The sequence below is a fragment of the Bubalus bubalis genome, chromosome 24, assembly GCF_019923935.1.
Source record: "Bubalus bubalis isolate 160015118507 breed Murrah chromosome 24, NDDB_SH_1, whole genome shotgun sequence".
Classification (NCBI taxonomy): domain Eukaryota; kingdom Metazoa; phylum Chordata; class Mammalia; order Artiodactyla; family Bovidae; genus Bubalus; species Bubalus bubalis.
This window is the reverse complement of record NC_059180.1, coordinates 7,697,177-7,718,751: the sequence shown is the minus strand read 5'-3', so window position 1 is coordinate 7,718,751 and position 21,575 is coordinate 7,697,177. Positions and strand designations below refer to the sequence as shown.

The window sequence follows — 21,575 nt, the reverse complement described above, 5'->3', positions numbered from 1 at the left end:
TTCAGTACAAAGCAGACACCCTGGGAAGCCCTGAGTGGGCCTAGCTCATGTGGTATGTGCCTTTCTTCATCCTCTGGGCCGATCCCATAGGAAATCTGGGCAAATTCCCACCAACCTCCTCTTGGGAAACTCCTGTTAAAATATAATTTTCAAATACGTTAAAAAATGACTCAGACAAATATAGCATGAACATGTAACAAAGATTTATTACACTTCAAGGAGGAAACGAGTGTTGAGCAAAGCTGGTTCACAGACTATTTTGAGAAGCTGGGAAATGTTAGAATAAGATGATGATATTAGATACAAAACTGGTGGATGAAGTTTTGTTCTGTATGGGATGGAAACCTGCAAGTTAATAAGTAACTTCCGTGTCTGGGCTCTATCAAAGTCAAACACGGGTTCATTCCCCAAGATTAGGGATTGCCAGATTTTTCCTCCAAAGGCCCAGGCATGCAGGTTTTGGTCACAATTATTCTTGTAGCACAAAAGCAGCCACAGGCAATGAGGAAACCAGTGGGGATGGTGTATTCCAGTAAAACTGTCAACTTAAAAAACAGTCACAACCTAAAAGACTCTTGGCCCAGAGAGTCAGGTTGGTGTGAGCCTCCAGCATATGACATTTTCACACCACAGGTCTCAAGCTCAAGTAGGAAATAGTCCTTCCCAGGAAGTGGTGAGGAAAGCTCCAGATTTCCTTGGGGGCTCCACAGCTGTGGTCCAGACCTGAAGAAGTATCTAGGGAGCGGTTACAGCTCCAGCAGCTAATCTGAGACCCTGTTGCTTTGACTGCTCAGGTAGGACTTTTATTCTAAGCTGTAGTCTGCAAAATATCAACCAACCAGAACCGACTCACACCCTTATCCTTTTGAGTTCCTCTCACAACTGTGTTGACTCAGAACAAAAATACACAACCCAGAAGTTGGATATTATGTGTTTGTTTTTTTTTTTCTGCTGCACGTGGCTTGTAGGATCCTAGTTCCCCAACTGGGGATTGAATTGGCCCTCAGCATGACAGTGCTGAGTCCTGACCACTGGATAGCCATGGAATTCCCGAGTGAGTTCTGTTTTATTGGGGATCCTACTGAGGACAAAAGCCTGGGAGACAGCCTTTCAGATTGCTGTGAGGAACTGTTCCAAAGAGGTAAGATAGGAGCCAGGATATATAGGAGCTTTCTTGTTTGTTTGTTTGTTTTTTTGCTGAAAAACACAGCACATGTAGTTGAGTATCAACAGGTCGCTCCTTTGATTGCTGAAAGAAATATCAATAACCTCAGATATGCAAATGACACAACCCTTATGGCAGAAAGTGAAGAGGAACTAAAAAGCCTCTTGATGAAAGTGAAAGAGGAGAGTGAAAAAGTTGGCTTAAAGCTCAACATTCAGAAAACGAAGATCATGGCATCCGGTCCCATCACTTCATGGCAAATAGATGGGGAAACAGTGGAAACAGTGTCAGACTTTATTTTTTGGGGCTCCAAAATCACTGCAGATGGTGATTGCAGCCATGAAATTAAAAGACGCTTACTCCTTGGAAGAAAACTTATGACCAACCTAGATAGCTTATTGAAAAGCAGAGACATTACTTTGCTAAGTGGCGCCCGGAACAGGCTAATTCGAAGGGAGGTACCTCAGAAAAAGTGTTGAGAAAGTGTTGAATTTACGGGACTGATAGGCCCCCACCCAGGGTGCCGCGGACCCCCTTGTAGGATAGACAGGGCGAGTAGTGGTGGAAAGTGTCAAAGGGGTTTGAGAGAAAACCCGGTTTTTGTGGAAAGTGTCAAAGGGGTTTGAGAGAAAACCCGGTTTCTAGAGTTAAAAGGTTGAAAGAAACCTGATCTTTGAAAACTAAACCTAAATCTTCTACTATACTTAATTTTCTGACATGGGTAACACTGAATCAAATGAAAGACAGCTCTTTATAGGAGTAATTTTGCAGTTATTAAGTAAGAGAGGAATCAAAGTTAAAAAATCTACCATTCAATCATTTTTTTCATTTGTATAAGAACAGTGTCCTTGGTTTCCAGAAGAGGGTACTGTTAGATACTTGGGTGAAGGTAAAAAAACAACTAAAAACTTATCCTATAAATATGATTAAAAATATTCTGGACCCCCGTCATAAGGCTGTTGGATGGCCTATGGGAGAGGCTATAGCGGTGGATGGTAGTGGGTCTCCATCTTCTGCGCAGATCATATTTTCTGCCATTGACAAAGAAAAGGAGGGAGACTGTGCTCTACCTCCAGAGGAATGAGAAGGCTTACAGGATGCTGCGGGCCGGGCGCCCTGGCGAGCCCCATCCCCCTCTACACAAACCTTTAAAAATTTATCCAACAATTTCTGATTTAAGGCAACTACCCCACCTCCGCTTGCACCTGCCAGGGCCTAGGAATTCTCCAGTTGACATCCAAAGCCTCCCAGAGCATTGCCTAAGGCTGAAAAAGATTAAAAAAATTTCTTTTAAACAAAGGAGCTTTTAAAGAATACACAATATACAGAGCCTACTCCTTGCAGAAAACTCCCTCAGGGGGACCTCACCCAAGCAAAAAAAAAAAGAAAGAAAAAAAAAGTGAAAAAGAAAATAGAGAAAGAGATAAAAAGTGAAAAGGAGAGAGGAACGGAGAAGGAAGAAATCAGGGAACGAAGCAAGAAAGAGAAAGGAAGAAAGGAAGTTAGAAAAAGAGATACAGAGAGAAAGAGAGGGAGGAGGAAGAAAAAGAGAGAAAGAGGGTAAAGGGAAAGAAACGAAGGAAAGAGAAGGGTAGCGAAAAAGGAAGGGGGAGAGAAAAGTGAGAAAGGCAGGAAGAGAGGGAGAGAGAGAGAGACAGTAAGAGACGCTGTGACCAGGCGCCCTGTGGAGCTCCCTCTCCCTCTGCGCAAAGCTTTAAAAAAAACTTATCTACCACTTTCTGATTTAAGGCGATAACCGCCGCTTCCGTTTGCACCTTCCAGGGCCCAAGAGTTCCCCACTTTGCCCCCAAAACCTCTCAAAGTGTTGCCTAAGCCTGAGGAAGATAAAAAGTTTTTTGAACAGTGGAGCTTTTATTTATTTTTTTAATTTAATTTTATTTTTTAACTTTACAATATTGTATTGGTTTTGCCATATATCGAAATGAATCCGCCACAGGTATACATGTGTTCCCCATCCTGAACCCTCCTCCCTCCCCATACCATCCCTCTGGGTCGTCCCATTGCACCAGCTCCAAGCATCCAGTATCGTGCATCGAACCTGGACTGGCGACTCATTTCATATATGATATTATACATATTTCAATGCCACTCTCCCAAATCATCCCACCCTCTCCCTCTCCCACAGAGTCCAAAAGACTGTTCTATACAACAGTGGAGCTTTTAAAACAGACTGCGTGCACAATATGCAGAGCATGCTCCTTGGAGAAAACCCCCTCGGGGGCGTCTCACCCAGGCTAAGAGAAAAGCGGAAAGGTAAGGGGATTTAGCAACAATATTAACCCCTGACGTGCTGGTTGCTCTGATTCCAACGGGAGTGGCTGGCCCCCTGCCTGAGGGCATTGTAAGATTTGTGCTGAGACATAGTTCGCTTTCTTTTCAAAAAATTTCGGTGGTGCATGGTGTAGTAGATTCTGATTATATTGAGAAATTAAAGTTTTGATCTCACCGCCTACTCAAACTGTGCAAATTAATAAAGGTCAAAGAATAACACAGTTTTTGCTTTTACCTTCCTATCAGACAAGAAAAGCCTTGACTTCTCAAGATAGGGGCCCCAGAGGATTTAGATCTAGTGATCTAGCTTTTTGGGTACAGGAAATTACAGCTTCTAGGCCTTTAAAATTTTTTTTTAATTCAAGAAAATAAAATGTCAGGGCTATTAGACACAAGAGCAGACGTTTCTTAACATTGCTGGGAAAGACTGACCCAGCTCCTGGCCAACACATACTACTGAAAATGAGTTGGTGGGACTAGAGAAAGTGGTATGCGGGGTGGGAATGCTGTAGAGAAAAAGGTGAGGGAGAGTTTAAAACCTTGAAGAGTAGTGAGTTCCCCATTGCTGGAAGTATTCAAGCAAAGATTAGATGGTTGCTTGTCATCTAAAAAGCTATAGACCAGATATAGGTTACAAAATGATAACTGGAGAAGCTTATAAAGATGTTGTGCAACACCTCTTTACTTGCTTCTCATATTTAGTTCTGCCAAAAGTTTTGAAAACTGATAATGCCCCTTTGAAGCTGCGGAGAGATTGTTTACTAACTTTAAATGACTTCCAAAAATTATTCAGCTCAGATCAGATCAGATCAGATCAGTCGCTCAGTCGTGTCCAACCCTTTGCTACCCCATGAATCGCAGCACGCCAGGCACCCTCTTCCAACAACACAAGAGAAGACTCTATACATGGACATCACCAGATGGTCAACACTGAAATCAGATTGATTATATTCTTTGCAGCCAAAGATGGAGAAGCTCTATACAGTCAACAAAGACCAGGAGCTGACTGTGGCTCAGACCATGAACTCCTTATTGCCAAATTCAAAAATTATTAGGGGACATTAATTGGATACGCCCACATTTAAAACTGACTACTGCAGATTTAAAGCCTTTGTTTGATTGCTTAAAAAGCGATCCTAATTCCAGTTCTAAGAAAAAGTTGACTAATGAGGCAGAGTCGGCTCTTGTTACGGTAGATGAGACTTTAAATGATCAGTTAATTAGGATTAATATTACCAAAAGATGAGATTAAATTATTCTTGCCACAAAACATACACCTACAGGGTGCTTATGACAAAAAGGCCCATTGGTTCCATCTACCAGTGACCCCAAGAAAAATAGTTTTATCTTATCCCAGCTTGGTGGCACAATTAATTATAAAAGGAGGAAAAAAGAAGTGTGGAACTTCTTAGAAAAGAAGTAGCAAATATAATAATTCCATTCAATAAGGATTAACTACAAGTCTTTTACAAAATAGTGATGATTGGCAAGTTGCCCTGATAGATTTCAGGGGTCAAATTTTGTTTCATTTGCCCTCAAGCCCCCACAGTAGTTAAAAGTTCAAAAATGTTAGATTGGCAGTTTGAGGATACCTGTGGAACTTTCCAATCCTATGTAGTTCTTACGCTCCCCTTTACCCTATGGGGGAGGGACGTGCTGTCTCAAATAGGAGATACTCAGAGAAGGGTTTTCTCAATTTCTTAGTTATCAACTGGCGGTACAATTAACAATACTTTATATATTGTTATAAAAACATAATATAAATATATTTGCCTAATTAGGTATGGGTATAAATAAAATATAATAAAGGTATACCTGATTCTATTTATAGATCTATACTTAATTAATTTGTATATAAATTAGTACGTATACTATATACTGTATAATTAAATATATATTGCAGTAATGTAACGTGTGTGTGGCTGATATTAATTGGTATAGATTGATGTGCTGTGATGATCTATGTTCTATATACTGTATAATTATATATGTGTGACATGTATTATTGCAGTGCATTGGTTTGTGTTGGTTGGTATTAGCTGTGTACGTGTTGTATTGCTGTAATATATATATTAATTAATATATTAATTATAAAGATTAATTCAAGTATATTGATTTATATATATTATACGTCAATAAGTTTATACTTGTTGCCATATATAAATACATCTATAAATACATTTTTCATTTAGGTATATCTGTATACCAAAATAAGATAAAGAGGTTATACATTTATTATTTAAATTAATACAGAGACCTAAACTAAACATTAGACCTAAATTAACATATCCCTAAATTTATGTTGTTAAAATGTAAATTTTAAAAATTTAAAAAATTAAATTGACAACTGCTTGACAATTCCTTTGCCATACAACCCCTATAGGTGTAATTGGGGTAGCCAGACAAAAACTAGGTTTTATGGCAAAACGTCCCCCTAGAGTGGGTCCATCTTCCCGCTCAAACTAAAAAAAGTAGCAGCTTCTTATCCAGGATTGATAGCTACTTCGATATTAAAGGAAAAAAGCAGAGCATTGAATTATTTGGTAAAGAGCCATCAGAAATTGTAATTCCATATAATAAGGCACAACTTGATGCTCTTCTAATGTTTGATGAGGATTGGCAGATTGCTATAGGAAACTATTTTGGTCAGATTTTTGCATCATTTACCTTCACATGTTTTGCTGAATTTTATATCCAAACATCCAGTTATTTTTCTTGTCAGATGTAAACAATCTCCTGTTTCAAATGCTCAAATAGTTTTTACTGACGGGTCAGCAAACGGTAAAGCCTCCATAGTTACTAAAAATCACCAAATGGTTTTAGAAACACAGGAAACTTCAGCTCAAAGAGCTGAAATAACAGCAGTCATAGAGGCTTTTGCTATGTTTGCAGGTGAAGAATTTAACCTTTATTCTGATTCTCAGTACATTGTCAGGTTGTTTCCACACATTGAAACTGCGGTTTTGCCTGAAAATAAAACTACCATATTTCATTTGTTAACTAAATTACAGCAACAAATTTGGAAAAGAAATAAAATATTTTTCATTGGACACATTCAGGCTCATTCCGGATTGCCTGGTCCTTTAAATGCCTTTAATGATTTGGCTGACTTACTAACCAGAAATACGGAGGCTACTGTGATTGAGGAGGCCAGAGCCTCTCATTTACTTCATCCCCAAAATGCTACTGCCTTAAGATAGCAATTCCAAATTCCCAGAGAGACTGCTCCAGAGATTGTGCGTTCTTGCTTACACTGCCCCACTGTTTATAATAGTCTACCTATGGGAGTTAACCTTCACAGTCTCAAACCTAATGCACTCTGGCAGATGGATGTAACTCATGTCTCTTCATTTGGAAAACTGTCCTTTGTTCATGTAACTGTAGATACCTTTTCTCACGTTATTATTGCAACTGCTCGTACAGGGGAAGCAATTAAAGATGTAATACAATATCTCTTTACTTGTTTTTCATATTTGGGCCTGCCAAAAGCTTTGAAAACTGACAATGCTCCTGCTTACACTTCTAAGTCTTTTCAGGAATTTTGTATAAAGTTTCAAATTAAACATAATACAGGCATCCCTTATAATACACAGGGACAAGCCATTGTGGAAAGAGCACATCAAACATTAAAAATTCAAAAAATTAAAGGAAGGGGAGTTTAAGTAAGTTCCCCCCATCAGATCTTACAACATGCTCTCTTTGTAATAAATAACCTAAATGTTGATTCGTCCGAAACAACAAGATACAAAACCATTAGTCAAATGGAAGGACCTCCTCTCAGGACAATGGAAGGGTCCTGACCCATTATTAACTAGCGGTCGAGGATGTGCTTGTATTTTTCCACAGGATGCAGATTCTCCAATTTAGATCCGGGACAGGCTGATTCGCCATATTGCAGTCCCCCAGACATCCAGTTCCCCCATTGCTTCGATCACAAAACAGAAGCCCGCCAGAAGGTGAGGCAAGATAAACATCGAGATCCTGGCGAGACCGATGGGGCTGCTGCAGCGCAAACTCCAACCAGAAAATAATTCTACTTATTCTGTTTTGGCTTGTCTACCCTCTCCTTATGTTTTTCTCTTTACCTACGATTCTGGAAAACTTAATGTACATATGACTTTCACTGGTGGACCCAGTGTAGTGACTTGTGAACAATGTGTGCTCTCATCTTGTTTAAACCCTCAATATAATGTTTGCTCCTTTGTAGTGTTACAATGTCCACCTTATCTTATGATGTAACCACTTATTGATATGATAATTATTGGTCTTGCTGTATTACAACAACTACAAGATTTAATGCGACAACGGTAATTTGTGGGCTTACTTATTTGAGGAATATCAGCTTTAATAGCAGCAATTACTTCTGTTACTGCGGCAGCAATATCATTGACTCAAAAGTGCATACTGCCCAATATGTTGATACCATGTCTAAAAATATTTCTTTAACTCTAGCAACACAGGAAGCTATAGACAGAAAGTTGGAGATGAGGGTAGATGCCTTGGAAGAGGCAATAATGCATATTGGGACTGAGTTACAGGCTTTAAAAGTGAAAATGGCTCTGTCTTGCCACGCTGATTACCGGTGGATATGCGTGACATCTTTGAAGGTAAACGAGACAGATTATAAATGGGAAAAAATTAAAAATCCTATCTCAGGTGTTTGGAACAGCTCTGACATTGGCCTGGACTTAGGGAAACTTCATAATCAAATACAGACCCTGGAACACTCTCGACTGGATTTTACCTCCGCTGGAGCAGCTAATGACTTTTTTCACACCTTCTCTAACTTTATTTCTGGAAAAAACATTCTGTCTAATATCTTTAGTTCTAATTTTGCTCTCATAATCATTCTTCCTTGTATTGTCAGGATTCTTCGGCAGAACATTCAGAAGCTCGCGACTGAGCTGCATCTGGCTGTTTTAAGAAAAAAAAAAGGGGAGATCCCAGGAGCCAGAGTGAGGAATTCCGCCCGTGGCAAAGGTCATGAGGAAGGAGGCTCGCCATGAAGAAGGCGGGATCGAGCCTCAGGAGTCCCCCTGGAAATTCTCGAGCATCTACCCCCAAAACCAGAGTCTGCCTACTTTACTGCTTTGTGCTCTCACCTACACCTCTGACTTTACGGGGGGCTGTACCCCACCACCATCTCTCTCCTGAATAGGTTCTTCCGGCCACATGTGATTGTTCAGAGCCTCCTAACCGTGAGAGGCATGAGATGTTCTAAACTGTCTAAATACATATTCCTTTGAGCAGTTAAAAGACTGATTAGAAATTGTATTGGTGAAGGGTTTTTCACTTGTTGGGACAATGTTTGCTGCTAAGTTTCCATATCCCTTACCTGCTGTGTCCCTGGCAGTGTATTGATTAATATAATTGGTATAAGCAGTAGCTTTAATGTTTGTAACCTTGGACCCTTGAGTTAATTCTTTTTCTTGTTATAGCCCACCACACCTTTGCCCTGTAAGAATGCAACTTTATCTAATGCTTTTGGAGGGTGGTGCCTGACTAATCACCTTTAGAGAAAAATAAGTTTTCTGAAGAAAGGGTCTTAAGATGTTAACAGGCCTCTGGGCCAGAAGATGATGCAAATCACCTAAACTTTTGCATATGATAAGTTTGCAGGAAGAAAGCCTGGCTTCCTGCATGACTCTACCCCTTCCCCCATTATGCTCTATGCATAACTTAAGGTATAAAAACTACTTTGGAAAATAAAGTGTGGGCCTTGTTCACCGAAACTTGGTCTCCGCATGTCGTTCTTTCTCTCACCTTCTGGCTGAGTTATTCAGCCTCTTTTCTCCACTGAATTTCCTCACTGAGCTATCCTTATTTAACCACTCTTTATATCCTTAATTAACATTTAATTAAGCAATTGTTTCCTGATCCTCGCCGCCGCCGTCCCTGCTTCGAATTCCCTGATCCACCAGGGCTGGACCCCGGCAGTCAAGGCTATGGTTTTTCCAGTGGTCATGTATGGATGTGAGAGTTGGACTGTGAAGAAAGCTGAGTGCCGAAGAATTGATGCTTTTGAACTGGGGTGTTGGAGAAGACTCTTGAGAGTCCCTTGGACTGCAAGGAGATCCAACCAGTCCATTCTAAAGGAGATCAGTCCTGGGTGTTCTTTGGAAGGAATGATGCTAAAGCTGAAACTCCAGTACTTTGGCCACCTCATGCGAAGAGTTGACTCAATGGAAAAGACTGTGATGCTGGGAGGGATTGGGAGCAGGAGGAGAAGGGGACAACAGAGGATGAGATGGCTGGATGGCATCACCAACTCGATGGACGTGAGTTTGAGTGAACTCCGGGAGATGGTGATGGACAGGGAGGCCTGGCGTGCTGCGATTCATGGGGTTGAAAGGAGTCGGACTTGACTGAACGACTGAACTGAACTGAATCACAAAAGACAGACACTCAAGGATTTCAGTGCTTTTCTTGGGAAAATGCAAGAATGTGGACTCACTGAAGTGATTTCTAGATATGCATCCTAACTGTCTAGGGCCAGCATCCTGTTTTTCTCCATCCTGAACTCCCTTCAGGGCACACTGTCAGGGGCTGGTAACTAGATAGTGGGCAACCGTTCTTTGTTTACTGAAATGGCAGACATTTTTGTGTGTGTGTGTGTCCCCACCTATTTACACCTGCTTCCTCCCTAGCCCTCCCTCCTCTAACAAGAAACTCACTAGGCTACAAGCCCACCTGGAAAGTCAGTTGACAACCCGGCCAGGGGTCTTGTAGCCCTTTGTGTGGGCACGGGGATTTTTTTCATACACAACAGTCTAGCCCAGGGGAGGTTTCTTCCGTCCCTTTGGGTCACACCTGCCCACTACCACAAGGCTTCCTTCTCCATTCAAGAGCCTGTTGCTGTGTACTCCAAGGGCACATTTCCAAAGAGGGATAAAGGGACAAAGAGAGCAGAGGGAAATACATCGCTGGCTTCCCGCTTGGCTTAGACAGGATGTCTGAGAACTGAAAGAGCACCCCTCAGCGTTCCCACCGAGCGCCAAAGGACGCCAGGACCCGCAGGTGAGCGGAGAGGAGCTTCTAGATTCACGCATGCGCAGAGCCACGAGCACGCCTGGCGGCTTCTCACGCCTGCGCAGGATCCTCCAGACCGATAGGGGGCAACGAGCCGATCCTCACACGGGTTTGGCACTGCTGGCGTAATCCGGAAGCAGCCGCTAATCCGGAAGTGGTCGCTTGGTAGGGCTCTGGAGGCGGCGGTGGCTGCTACAGAGGTTTAGGAGGTGGCCGCGACGCTAGGATGAACGCCCCTCCCGCCTTCGAGTCGTTCTTGCTCTTCGAGGGCGAGAAGAAGTAAGTGGAACCAACCTGGGTCAGGGACGAGGGGAGGGTCGCGGGCCCTCGACCGTCTGCACCCGCAGATTCTGGGGCTTCTCTGCCCGTCCTCTATCGGGAGACAGAAGCAGGTTTTGCTCGAGCGTCTACTCGCCGAATGCGCGACACCCGTGTCTGCCAAACTTAAGACAGTCCTGGGCGGTGGTGAGCCGCCCCATTTTGTAGACGAAGAAACCAAGGCTCAGAAAGGTTAAGTAACTCCCCCAGGCTCAGAGAAATTAGCCGATCTGTATTCGAACCCAGGGTTTCTGGCTCCAAAGTCTTCCCACCCGGCACCGTTATCCTCTTTGCTGCATCCAGAGGACAGTCTGATGGCTGTCAGACTCACACCGGATCTTCATTCGCCGGTGTAAAATCTCCAGTGATTCCTCATTGTCTGCTGGTGAAGGAAAATGCAGTCCAGTGCTCAGATAGCCTGCCTGGGGATCCCCCACTTAAGAACTCTGTGTCTTTGGGCAAGTGACTTAATCTGCCTGAGAACCACTTTCCTCATCTGAGAAATGGGCTTATTAGTATATTGAGTCACAGAATTTTCTCTTAGGGGAAGTTAAATTAGGTAATTTATGTGAAGTGCTTAGTCTAGGATTCAGCACAAAGAAGACCCATTTTTTTGCTTTGTTTTTTTCTCCACGCTGCGGTGGCATGGGGAAGAATCTTTCCCGACCAGGGATGGAACCCGCATCCCCTGCAGTGCAAGCGGGGTCTCTTGACCACTGGACTGTCAGGAAAGTCCCTCCAGAAGACCATCTGAAATTCTGGCTTTTCTTTCTCTTAGCTGCCTGGTCTTAACTGCAGGTCTCTGCAGTCTAGCCCGTAGCCCCTTGCCAGCCACTTCAATCTCCCCTGAGAGCAGTGGTTCTCAACCTGGGGGGCCACTTTGTCCCGCCAGGGGACTTTGGCAGTGTCTGCAAACTTTTCTGGTCTCTAGTGGGTAAAGGCCAGGGCTACTGCTAATACCCTACAGTGTACCAGACATCCCCCTATAAAAAATTTTCTGGCCTAAAATACCAGTGGTGCCAAAGTTGAGAAGCTCTGCTCTGAGAAGAAGGGATAATTCAGAGTAGGTGAGGGTCCCACAGTTCCAGGTGTGGCTGGGTTTGGGCTTCTCTGAGTCAGAGAGGTTTGTATGGAATGAAGAGATGGGGAAGGGCTCTCAGGAGGAGGTAGGGCCTAAGCTTGCCTTGGAGGACAGGGTTTAGACTCCAGGGAGGAACCCCCCCACCCCCCCAATCTGTTGCCTCTGCCTCTTCCTAGGATCACCATTAACAAGGACACCAAAGTACCCAATGCCTGTTTGTTCACCATCAACAAGGAGGACCACACGCTAGGAAACATCATTAAATCGTAAGTTCCAAGTCAGTGGCTTTTGGGGATTGTGTTTTTTAAAATATTTATTTACTTGGCTGCACCGGGTGTTGCGCCCCCTACATTGGGAGCATGGAGTCTCAGCCACGGGATGACCAGTGAAGTCCTGGGAGTTATGTTTGATGGGCTTTTTGAGAGGCCAAGCATAAGTTCCAGAAGACATTCTCGAGGCTCTCTGAGCTCCAGAAAGTCCTGGGAGCTGGCTGTGGGAATTCACAGATCCCAGTTTCTTTTCTTCCAAATGACAGTGACCCCATGTCTGGTGTTGCAGCCATTTCTCTGTGTTGGCTCAGTTATCCGACTAAAGAAAGTAAATGCACAGTGAGCCACAGAAAAGGAGGCCCACTTGAGGCTCTGTGCTCACGAGACGCTGTCAGGGTTGGCCGCCCTGTCACAAATAGTGACGTCAGTCACACCTGGCATTCCAAGATGTACGTGCCAGAGATTGACAGTAGAATAAGGGAAGCAGGTGGGAGAGGGACTCTGGTCATCCGGTGTCCTGGTGGTTACCTGACGCCTGGTATTTGCACCAGTAAGTCCTGGCCCAGTAGGTGGCCAGCGGTGGGATTGCCACTCTGGCCCAGGAACTTGTCCTCTCGCTGCTGGAAAACTCTGTCAGTGAAGCCAAGCCTTTCCCAGGTGTGCACGTTTGAGGCCCCAGGCAGGAGCCTGTTTATCTCTTGGTGTGAGTTAGGGGGCGGGGTTGCCCACCTTCTGTCTGGATGACTCCCGCCCAGCACCATGCCAGGGTTGCACCCAGGCTGTCTCTGGGGTCCTGCTGCGGCCCCCCCGCCCGTGTGAGCCCAGTGTGCCCTCCTATGCCAGGCCCCCCCCTCCCTTGGTGTGCACACTTTTTATCAAGCATTTTATTACTTTTGGCTGTGCTGGGTCTTCATTGCTGCGCAGGCTACTCTCCAGTTGCGGTGTGAGGGCTTCTCGTTGCACTGGCTTCTCTTGCTGCAGAGCACAGGCAGCCCGGGCTTCAGTGGCCGCGGCACGTGGGCTCGGTCGTTGCGGCTCCGGGCTCTGAGCACGGGCTCCATAGTTGTGGCGCACGGGCTTAGTTACCTGCTAAGTTGCATGTGTTGTCTTCCTGATCCAGGGATCGAATCCTTGTCTCTGGCGTTGGCAGGCAGATTCTTTACTGCTGGGCCACCAGGGGAGTCCTCACACTTGACAGAGCTGCACAGGAGGAAGCCTCCCGGTGCCCAGGGCACAGGCTTCACAACCTCGTGGAGCGGGGCCCCGTGTGTGCCGACGGCAGCTGCCAGCCCGCGTTGCCCAGAGGGTTTCCATTTCTGTTTCATTAAGTGCTCAGAGCCTAGGGCCTTCTCCACCTGCTGCCTTTATTTACTCTGCCAGATGCTCTTTGGGGGCTGGGAATGGGGCTTTTTTGTTTGTTTGTTTACTGGACGCTGGCTGGATTTTTCCTGCTTTGGGAGGTTTCTCTGGGGCTTTTGCAGGCTCCCTGACATCCCCTGAGGGCAGAGCTGGCAGGAAACCCTGTTCCCTAGGAAGGGTCATTGACCCTCGTGCCTGTAGGTGTGTGTATGGGAGGAGTCCCCACCGGCTCTGTCATCTTCAGGTGTCTGTTTAACTCAAGATTTTTGCGGGGGCTGGGGTGGGGGTGTGTGACCGCAACACAAACTCTGAAAGGTCAGGAGTAGATGCGTGTGCTTTCAGGCCACAAGCCAACAGGGAGACCTTTGGTTAGAAGGCCACAAAGGGGCCAGAGCCCTAAGTGCACTCGGCTCAGCACCCTGCCTCCCTCACCATGCCCGTCCATGTCTCAGGCAGCTCCTAAAGGACCCACAGGTGCTGTTTGCTGGCTACAAAGTCCCGCACCCCTTGGAGCACAAGATCATCATCCGGGTACAGACCACGCCGGACTACAGCCCCCAGGAGGCCTTCACCAACGCCATCACCGACCTCATCAGCGAGCTGTCCCTGCTGGAAGAGCGCTTCCGGGTGAGGTGCCGCTGTAGGGGGGATGGGGGGCGGTCCCTGCAGACACCAGCCTGTATGCCCTCACCCAGGATGGCCCCCGGGGGATTGCCTCTGACTTATTGGGGGAGCGGGGAAGGGAGTGATGACCAAGCAGGGATGTCCGCCACAGCATCCAGCAAGTGTGGACTGAGGGGTGACGGAGCTGAGGCCTGGAACCTGCGCTCTGCATCTGGGGGTGGGACCTCCCCTGGTGCCCTGGGTCGTCTTGTGGGAGTGAGGGGCCCGCTGCCTGGGGCTGGCCCCGCCAAACCTCTTCCTGGTGGTGCCAGCTCCCTGTGGTCCATCTGTCCAGGGTGCAGCTCACTGTACCCTGGGGGTTCCATCATCAAGAAGCCCCAATGGGTGTGGCCACACTTGTTTATTCAGGGGTCTTCAAAGTCTAGGCATAATTGAGAGTGAGAAAGAGCCACGGCTTCCGGAGCCACCAGGAAGCACCTCTGCCCACCGACTCCCTCCTGCCCCGGGCAACAGGACCTGGGCTGCGGGGGAATGATGGCGTGGGTGGGCTGGCTCCAGGGTCCCTGGGGCACCTGCCCAGCAGCCGGAATGTTTGGGGCCCCAGCTTGCTGCTTCTCTTAGCTCATGGCTGCACTTTGGGGAGGGGCACAGTGGCGGTTTCCTGGTGGCCCTTGGTCAGGGAGGCTGGGGCTGAGTCTCCAACATCCTCGCTCCCCGACAGGTGGCCATCAAAGACAAGCAGGAAGGCATCGAGTAGCTGGCTGCTCCGGGCTCTTCTCCAGGTGGACAAGAGCACTTCCTCCAGCCATGGGCCTCCTTGTAGAGTCCAGTGAGCTCCCCGCCCCCACCCCCAGACACCGATGTGTTCTGTATATAGAGTTGGGTTTATTTTCCTAATAAAGCGTGACCAGAAATGACCCAGCTGCGGGCTGAGCAGAGATGACCTCAAGGCCAAAGAACCGTCAGTTCAGTAGAGGTAGAGGACCTGTTCCGACACCATTTGGGGGCCTTGTTCAGAGTGGACCGGCCCACAGACCCGATCTCTGTCTTGAGAAGGTGGCAGGAGCTAACTCACTCTAACAAACCCTGGGAACCTGGGGCTGCCAGGCGCTGTCTCAAGCAGAAGGGAACCGAAAACCTGCGTGCTTCCAAGAGTCTCTGCTCTGGAAGCCTCGGCAGCAGGGCTGGCCAGCTGGCCTCACTCAGCACGGGGATGGGGCCCACAGAGAGCTCTCCCCGGGCTTCTCTTACAAAGTAGCGTTTTAATAAAAAAAAAAAAAAAACACTCACAGACATAAAGATCCCGTCACTACCCCCAAAGCTGAATAAGTTAAGTTGTGTCCCTGGTGCCCTGTGACGGAGGCGGGCCCGTGCGCTCAGGGCTCGCCCCTTTTCCAGATGGCGACAATGTTGGAGTCGGTCAGCGCAGTGAGGTAGGTAAAGGCGGGGTTGGCCACCACCGTGTTCACCATCGTCTTGGTCACCGTCTGGCCCAGCGCCTGGGGCTGGGGCCACTTAAGGATCTGGGGGGAAGAGAGAGGGGGCTGAACAGCTGCTTCTGCTTCCTGAGCAGGGCCCCTGGGCAGCACCAGCCCCCTGCGTGCCTACCTGCGTGGGGGCCTGCAGGGCGGTCTGCGGTGGGGAGTGCTGCGCCAGGAGGGGCCTGACGTCATAGATCCACACGCTGCCCTGCTCGTCCCCGCAGAGCACAAGCCCCTTGTCTGTCAGGACAGGAATGGAGCCTCAGGTGGGGCAGAACTTGGGGGGCAGCCGGGGGCAGGGAAGGAAGGTGGGCCACTCACCAGGACAGGTGCTGAGGGAGAAGTAGGCCAGGATGGTGGGCGACCACTGCAGCCGAGCCAGGACTACCACGGCCACCGTGGGCTGGCTGCCCCGACCCTGCCATGTCTGGCTCCAGCTCCACAGGCAGATGGTGCCCAGGGTGCTCCCCTTGGAGGCTGACGGGAGAAGGAAGAGCTGTGCCTGTTGGGGGGTGCCTCTCCAGACATTTCCTGGTCCATGCTGAGGGCCCCCTCAGAAACCCTTGGACCTAAATCCCCGCCCACAGAGAAGTCACCCCAGAAGGCCTGGCCAGGGCCCAGTGGGGTCCCAAGAAGCCAGACTGTCCCTGGAGCTGGGCTCACTCACCCACGACATCCTCGTTCACGAACGCCAGCCCGTCCACTCTCTGTCCGGATACCTTGGAGCCCTCGAAGATGAACTCGACTTCACACACCCTGCGGGGCAGCAGAAGATGCTGGTCAGCCCAGAAGGCGGCAGGAAGAGACACACATCAAAGCTGGGTGCTCGTTCAGATCCCTGCTGGGCACTTCCTCAGGACCCAAGAGGCAGACGCGTCTGAGATGCGGGGAAGACATCACAGGACTTGGGGAGGAGGCAGACGTGGGTGGGCAGGGGGGGAGGAGGCAGGGGGCCGCCAACACCTGTGTGGACCACTGCCCGGTGGCAGTTGGTCTGTGCTGAGAGGTCGTTCTAGTTTTCCCCTGCCACCTGCCCTCAAATTCTCCCCAGGCTATTCCCTGTACTTAGGTTAAAATTCAGTACCTCACCAGGGACCGCAGGACTGGTGTCCCCTGGCCCAGCCACCTCGCCCTTGCCTTCCCTGCGGTTTCCCAAGCTCTGGCCAGACTTCCCTGGTCAGCCGGCTCACCCTGCCACTGCCCTTTGCGCTTCCCTCTGTGTGAAGACCCTCCCTCTGTCTGCCCACCTGACCCTTGGGGCCCGTGAAGAACACAGGCCTGAGGACCTGTCCCTCTGCCACCAGTCACCTCAGTCCCCTGAGCCGCCCTGCTCCTCTCGGAACGCCTTACTTGTCGCTGACGTCAATCACGCCTTGTGTGATTTTAATGCCTGTCTCCTCCACCAGGCTCTGGGACCCTCGAGGGCAGGGCTTCCCTCCCGAGCACTGCCTCAGCTCTCTCAGGGTCCAAGAGCCACAAGCCTCAACCTGGCCTTCCCGGGGCCTCATCCCAGCCCAGACACCATCCCCCTTGCCCTCCACTAGTCCTGGGGTGTGAGTTATTGTCCCCACTTCGCAGGTGAAATCATGCTGGACAAGGGAAGGTCCCACAGCTGGCGAGTGGTAGGACCTGGGCAGTGATGAGGTGATCACAGCCTGGGGTGCTGGAAAGTGATCTTTCCTTGAGAGATGAGCAGGAGGTGCGGACACCCCAGCTCTGCAAATAGGGCCCTGGAAACTGCCTCTGGGCTCCCCAGGGCGAGGGGCATAGTGCAGGTACTACCCCTGGCAGGTGTGCCTGGGGTCAGACCCTCGGACCTGCAGCTGCTCGGCTCGGAGGACGGGCTTTCGGGGCATCCCCTGCCCGTGCTCACCTCTTCTTCTGGGGCTGGTCCAGCCGCACGTCCCAGCAGCAGCAGCCGCCCTCACAGCCGGCCAGCAGGTAGGCGTCCGGGCAGGGGGGAACAGGGCAGAGGCGCAGGGGGGTGGAGGTGGTATCCAGTGTGAGCAGATGGCTGCCAGTAGGTGAGAAGCGGGAGGGCGTGAGGCCGCAGACTCGGGTGCACCCACCCCCCGTCCCGGGCTGTCCTGCCTCGTAGCATCACCTGGCCTGGAATTCGTAGTCCTGGTTGGGTGTCCCAATGTCCCAGAGGATGATGCGCTTGTCATAGGAGGCCGCTGGCGAGGGGTGGGAAGGAGACAGGTGTCTCTGAGAAGGCCCCGCTGCCTCCTGCAGGCTGCATCCTAGGTGGAGACCAGGCTCCCAAGGCCAGCCCTTCCAAGGCAGGGAGGGAGGGAGGGCCACAGCTGGGAGACAGGACTCCCGGGGCCCCGTCCTTATCCTGCTCGAACCTAACGTGCCCCACACCAGGCAGCTACGGCTCAGATATCACCTCACCACATCCAGAGGGCTGGAGTACCCACCCAATCGCAGACACTGCCCTAGCTCTGAGAAACCTCCAAGGCTGCAGGGCGGGTTGGGGGAACAAGACAGAATCTGAAGCCGGGTCAGGTGTCTCTGAAGCCTCGTGCTTCCTACCACAGTCTGAGCTGACCTTGGCAGCTGGTGTGAGGCCCGCCCCAGGGAGGAGCCCTGAGGTGCCAGGCTGCAGGACACGGGTACTGGGGGAGCCCTGGGGGGTGTGGGAGGAGGGTCTTACTGAAGAGGTGGGTCTCGTGGGTGGGGCTGAAGCAGAGGGTGGCAATGGCCCTCTTGTGGCCCCGGATGAGCCCGCAGCAGAAGCCGGCCTGCACGTGCAGCAGCCGGACCAGCCCACGCAGGCCCGCAGCCGCCAGCACGTTCCAGCGCTTCTTGTGGCCGGTCTGTGTGACCACCGTCAGGGCGGTCCAGGCCACAGAGAAGAACTCCTGGAGCGGGGAGGGGAGCAGTCACTGAGGGGCAGAGCTACTTCGGAACCGCGGTCCAGCACCAAAGACAAAGGCCACCTGGTGAGCAGGTGGCCGAGTCTGGCCCCGCGACCTCAACACTTCTGCCCCCAGGAGCCAAGGCTCTGCCCACCATCCCGCAGGAGCCAGGCGCTGGCACTCACCTCACCAGGCACCTTGTACTTGTGTAGTACAATGCCCGTCTGGCAGTCGATCACACACACGGCCTCCCCACCACACGTGGCCACGGTCTGCGACGCAGCCCCTGCCTGCCCTGTTTGGGAGGTCAGTCTGGTGAAAACGTTTTCAGTTGTCTACGGCAGTCGCTCCCCCTGACCTGGATGACACTTTAAGCTTTCTGTCCCTCCCTGCTCCCCACCCTCCCAGGTAGCCCCTGAAGGTGGAATTCCCAGGGCCCCTGCCCCCGAAGGGTGTACCCTCGTCCCAGGCTGGCTCGAAGGCGCAGGCCCAGAGCTGGGTCTCCAGGTCGCTGGGGCTGTTGTTCTTGCTGTGGCATTGCAGGAAGTGCAGGGGCTCCAGCTGCAGGGTGGTGCGGACAGACGGCGGTCACAGCTGCCCCCGCCCTCTCCCACCTTGCGCCTCCCTGCCACCATGCAGGGCTCACCTGGCTGCTGTCAGAGCCCACAAGGCTGCCCTCCACCGGCGCCAACGGGGAGGTGCACATCCGCTTCTGGGGGGAGAGGCTGAGTGGGGTATCACCTGGCCGCCTCAAGGCCACCGGCCTGGCCTGTGGAGGAGAGGGCAGGGGCAGGCTGAGGCGTGCTGACCGGGCCCCCATCTGCCTAGGGCTTACCTCCTCCCTGTCACAGACTCAACTTCACCCTCCTGGGGTATGGGAGGCAAGAGGTACCAGGGTCAGAGAGAACCCACTCAAGCACAGGAGACCATCTCCTGGGCATATCTCAAGGTCCCCCACTTCCCTAATGCCTCTTGAGGCAGGAAGAGCCAAGGCAGGCCCAGGGAGCCCGGGAGCCCCACTCACCCTGGGCTGCTGGGTAGCTGTGGCTTTGTGGGATCCCTCTGGCATGTCTGCCTCACACGCGTGGGTTCCACCAGAGGCCACCAGCTCCTCAGAGATCATCCGCACCTGGGTGGGAGCAGGCCATCAGGAAGCCGGGCACGGTCCTGGGGCCTCAAGCCCCTCCCAGACAGCCAGTCAGAGCTGGGGAAGTGTCTTTCCAGCCCCCAGGCCACCTTCCCTGACCTGCCCTACTCCCCACGTCCTCTTGTGGCCAGTGACCTCCAGGGTGGCTCGGGCTGTGGGAGCCAGGGAGGAGGGAGCTGGGAGGGCTGATGGGCAGCACAGCGGCGTGAGAGCATACCCGCCACTGGGTGAATTCGCTGAGCGACACGGGCCCGTAGTGGACGTTCCTGACAGCCGACTTCACAAAGTCTGCCTGGGCCTGGGCCTGCTCCTCTGGGCTCAGCGCGGCCATGAACTTCTTCCAGTGAGTTGCGACCTGGCACGAGAGGGACCAAGTTTAGGCTCAGGCCAGCCCAGCTCTCCTGGACCTTCTGTGGCGCCTCTGTCTCTAGGGATCAGAGGCGTCGCCCTCATCGCCTCTGGGAAGCCTCCAGGAACCACAGCCTTCGCGGCTGCACAAACCCAAGCGAGCCACAGGGAGAAACAGCCCCCGAAGGGAAAAGCTGGCCCAGCGCAGCGTCACCATGAAAGCGTCTCAACATCGCCTGCCTGCACAAGAACAAGAGGCCAAGCACCACAGCCAAGATCAGAGCCCTGGGTCAGGGTAGGGTCTCAGGGCCGCTGTGGCCCCTCTCGGAGTCCTCCAGATACCCCATTCTGCCACTCACTCAAGGCTCCCGAGCTCCGGGGACTCCTCCCCGTTCCTCACCCTGGTGGTCAGCTCCCGGTTCAGGCTCTCTGCCTTAGAGCGAGTGGTGGAAGCATCCTTGCCGTTGAACTTACGTAGCTCGGGCAGGAGGAAGGTGACTTTCAGGCTGTCACTGACCTGGGGGATGAGGGAAGAGCGGCTCGGGGTTGCGCCCAGTCTGTGGCTGAGCCCCAGCCCATCGAGTGCCTGGGGCTGCTGCGGGCACCCACTTACTGTCAGGAAGGGGTTGCCCTCCAGGCTGAGCTCCTCAAGCTGCGGGAACTGGCAGAGGTGGGTGACGTCGCTCAGCTGGTTGTTGGCACAGTGGAGGACGTGCAGGTGGGGCAGGCCCAGGTCGGCGGGCAGCGTTTCCAGTTGGTTGTCGGAGAGGTCCAGCTCTTGCAGCTGCTTCAAGCGACCCAGGAGCTTGTGGTCCAAGTCCTCTGAGAGCAGATTCAGCCCTGACAGGCTGGGGAGAGGAGCAGACAGGGCCGGCTCAGGGGGCAGGCCCACCGACTTCCCACCCCACACCCACGTCAGCCCAGGGGCCTCCGATGGCTTTTCTCTTGATAGTTCTTGTTGCCTGTGCAGTTGATCCCCAACATCGCCTCCATTTATAACTACTTTAGAACTTGAGGCAGCTGGCTACCTCCAAGAGGCTTTTTCCTGATCCTCTAGGGGGGGCTCTCTGAGCTCCCCTGTAACTATCTCAACAGGTTGCTCCATATTCTTTCTACAAGACTGTCTCCCTAGCAGCCCAGGCCCTCTTCTGGGGCAACGCTGCTCCAGAACCCGCCCCCCGCCCCCGCCGCGACCCATCTCATAAGGAGAGGACGGCGTGTCGCCCGAGTATTTAAAGACTCGGGGTGATAACGGGGCCGGGAAGGGAGAGAGAAAGAATCCCAGGCTTTTTTCCGATTGCCCGCCGACCCAGGCCCCGGTGGCGGACAGTGTGGCTCCGGCCCTTACTCCAAGCTCCGGATCTTCCCCAGCCGGTTGCTCTTGGGTCGCCCCCGTTGCATCAGCAGCCGCGTCGAGAGGGGGGCCATGGCGAGGAGGCGCGGTCCGCGTGTGTCCGAACCGCAGCACGGGAATCCGATGCTGGCGCCAGCGCTTGCCTCAGTCCAGGAGGTGGCGCCGCGCGAATCCGTCCGCGGCGGCGACCACCGGAAGGAAGCGTCCCCGCGAACCTCGCGCCCTGCGCAAGGACTACCACTCC

General features: G+C 51.2%; 2 protein-coding genes across 2 annotated transcripts; one reads left to right on the top strand and one right to left on the bottom strand.

Annotated features, from left to right (window-relative positions):
• Positions 1–10,607: 10,607 nt before the first annotated feature.
• POLR2J (RNA polymerase II subunit J) lies at positions 10,608–15,051 on the top strand. The gene is made up of 4 exons (XM_006057147.4): positions 10,608–10,765; positions 12,062–12,151; positions 13,966–14,140; positions 14,859–15,051. Exons 1-4 carry the CDS (start codon positions 10,713–10,715, stop codon positions 14,892–14,894), a joined length of 354 nt encoding a protein of 117 aa, XP_006057209.1. The 5' UTR covers positions 10,608–10,712; the 3' UTR covers positions 14,895–15,051.
• Positions 15,052–15,379: 328 nt separating this feature from the next.
• Positions 15,380–21,557, bottom strand: LRWD1 (leucine rich repeats and WD repeat domain containing 1). Its single transcript, XM_006057146.4, has 15 exons — positions 21,326–21,557; positions 20,591–20,825; positions 20,378–20,494; positions 19,847–19,984; positions 19,507–19,611; positions 19,129–19,251; positions 18,941–19,043; positions 18,668–18,777; positions 18,278–18,485; positions 17,723–17,795; positions 17,492–17,632; positions 16,286–16,374; positions 15,940–16,095; positions 15,746–15,858; positions 15,380–15,660 (listed from the first exon to the last, which is right to left on the bottom strand). Exons 1-15 carry the CDS (start codon positions 21,403–21,405, stop codon positions 15,514–15,516), a joined length of 1,938 nt encoding a protein of 645 aa, XP_006057208.4. The 5' UTR covers positions 21,406–21,557; the 3' UTR covers positions 15,380–15,513.
• Between the last annotated feature and the right edge of the window lie 18 nt (positions 21,558–21,575).

What these genes read in the sequence shown, in the direction of transcription:
- POLR2J (XM_006057147.4), top strand. Translation starts at nt 10,713, where the DNA reads ATGAACGCCCCTCCCGCCTTCGAGTCGTTCTTGCTCTTCGAGGGCGAG. An exon ending in CTCTTCGAGGGCGAGAAGAA is followed by an intron (nt 10,766 to 12,061) that starts GTAAGTGGAACC and finishes GCCTCTTCCTAG; the next exon opens with GATCACCATTAACAAGGACA. An exon ending in TGCTGGAAGAGCGCTTCCGG is followed by an intron (nt 14,141 to 14,858) that starts GTGAGGTGCCGC and finishes GCTCCCCGACAG; the next exon opens with GTGGCCATCAAAGACAAGCA.
- LRWD1 (XM_006057146.4), bottom strand. Translation starts at nt 21,405, where the DNA reads ATGGCCCCCCTCTCGACGCGGCTGCTGATGCAACGGGGGCGACCCAAG. An exon ending in GGGAAGATCCGGAGCTTGGA is followed by an intron (nt 20,826 to 21,325) that starts GTAAGGGCCGGA and finishes TCCTCTCCCCAG; the next exon opens with CCTGTCAGGGCTGAATCTGC. An exon ending in GACTACGAATTCCAGGCCAG is followed by an intron (nt 17,633 to 17,722) that starts GTGATGCTACGA and finishes ACCTACTGGCAG; the next exon opens with CCATCTGCTCACACTGGATA.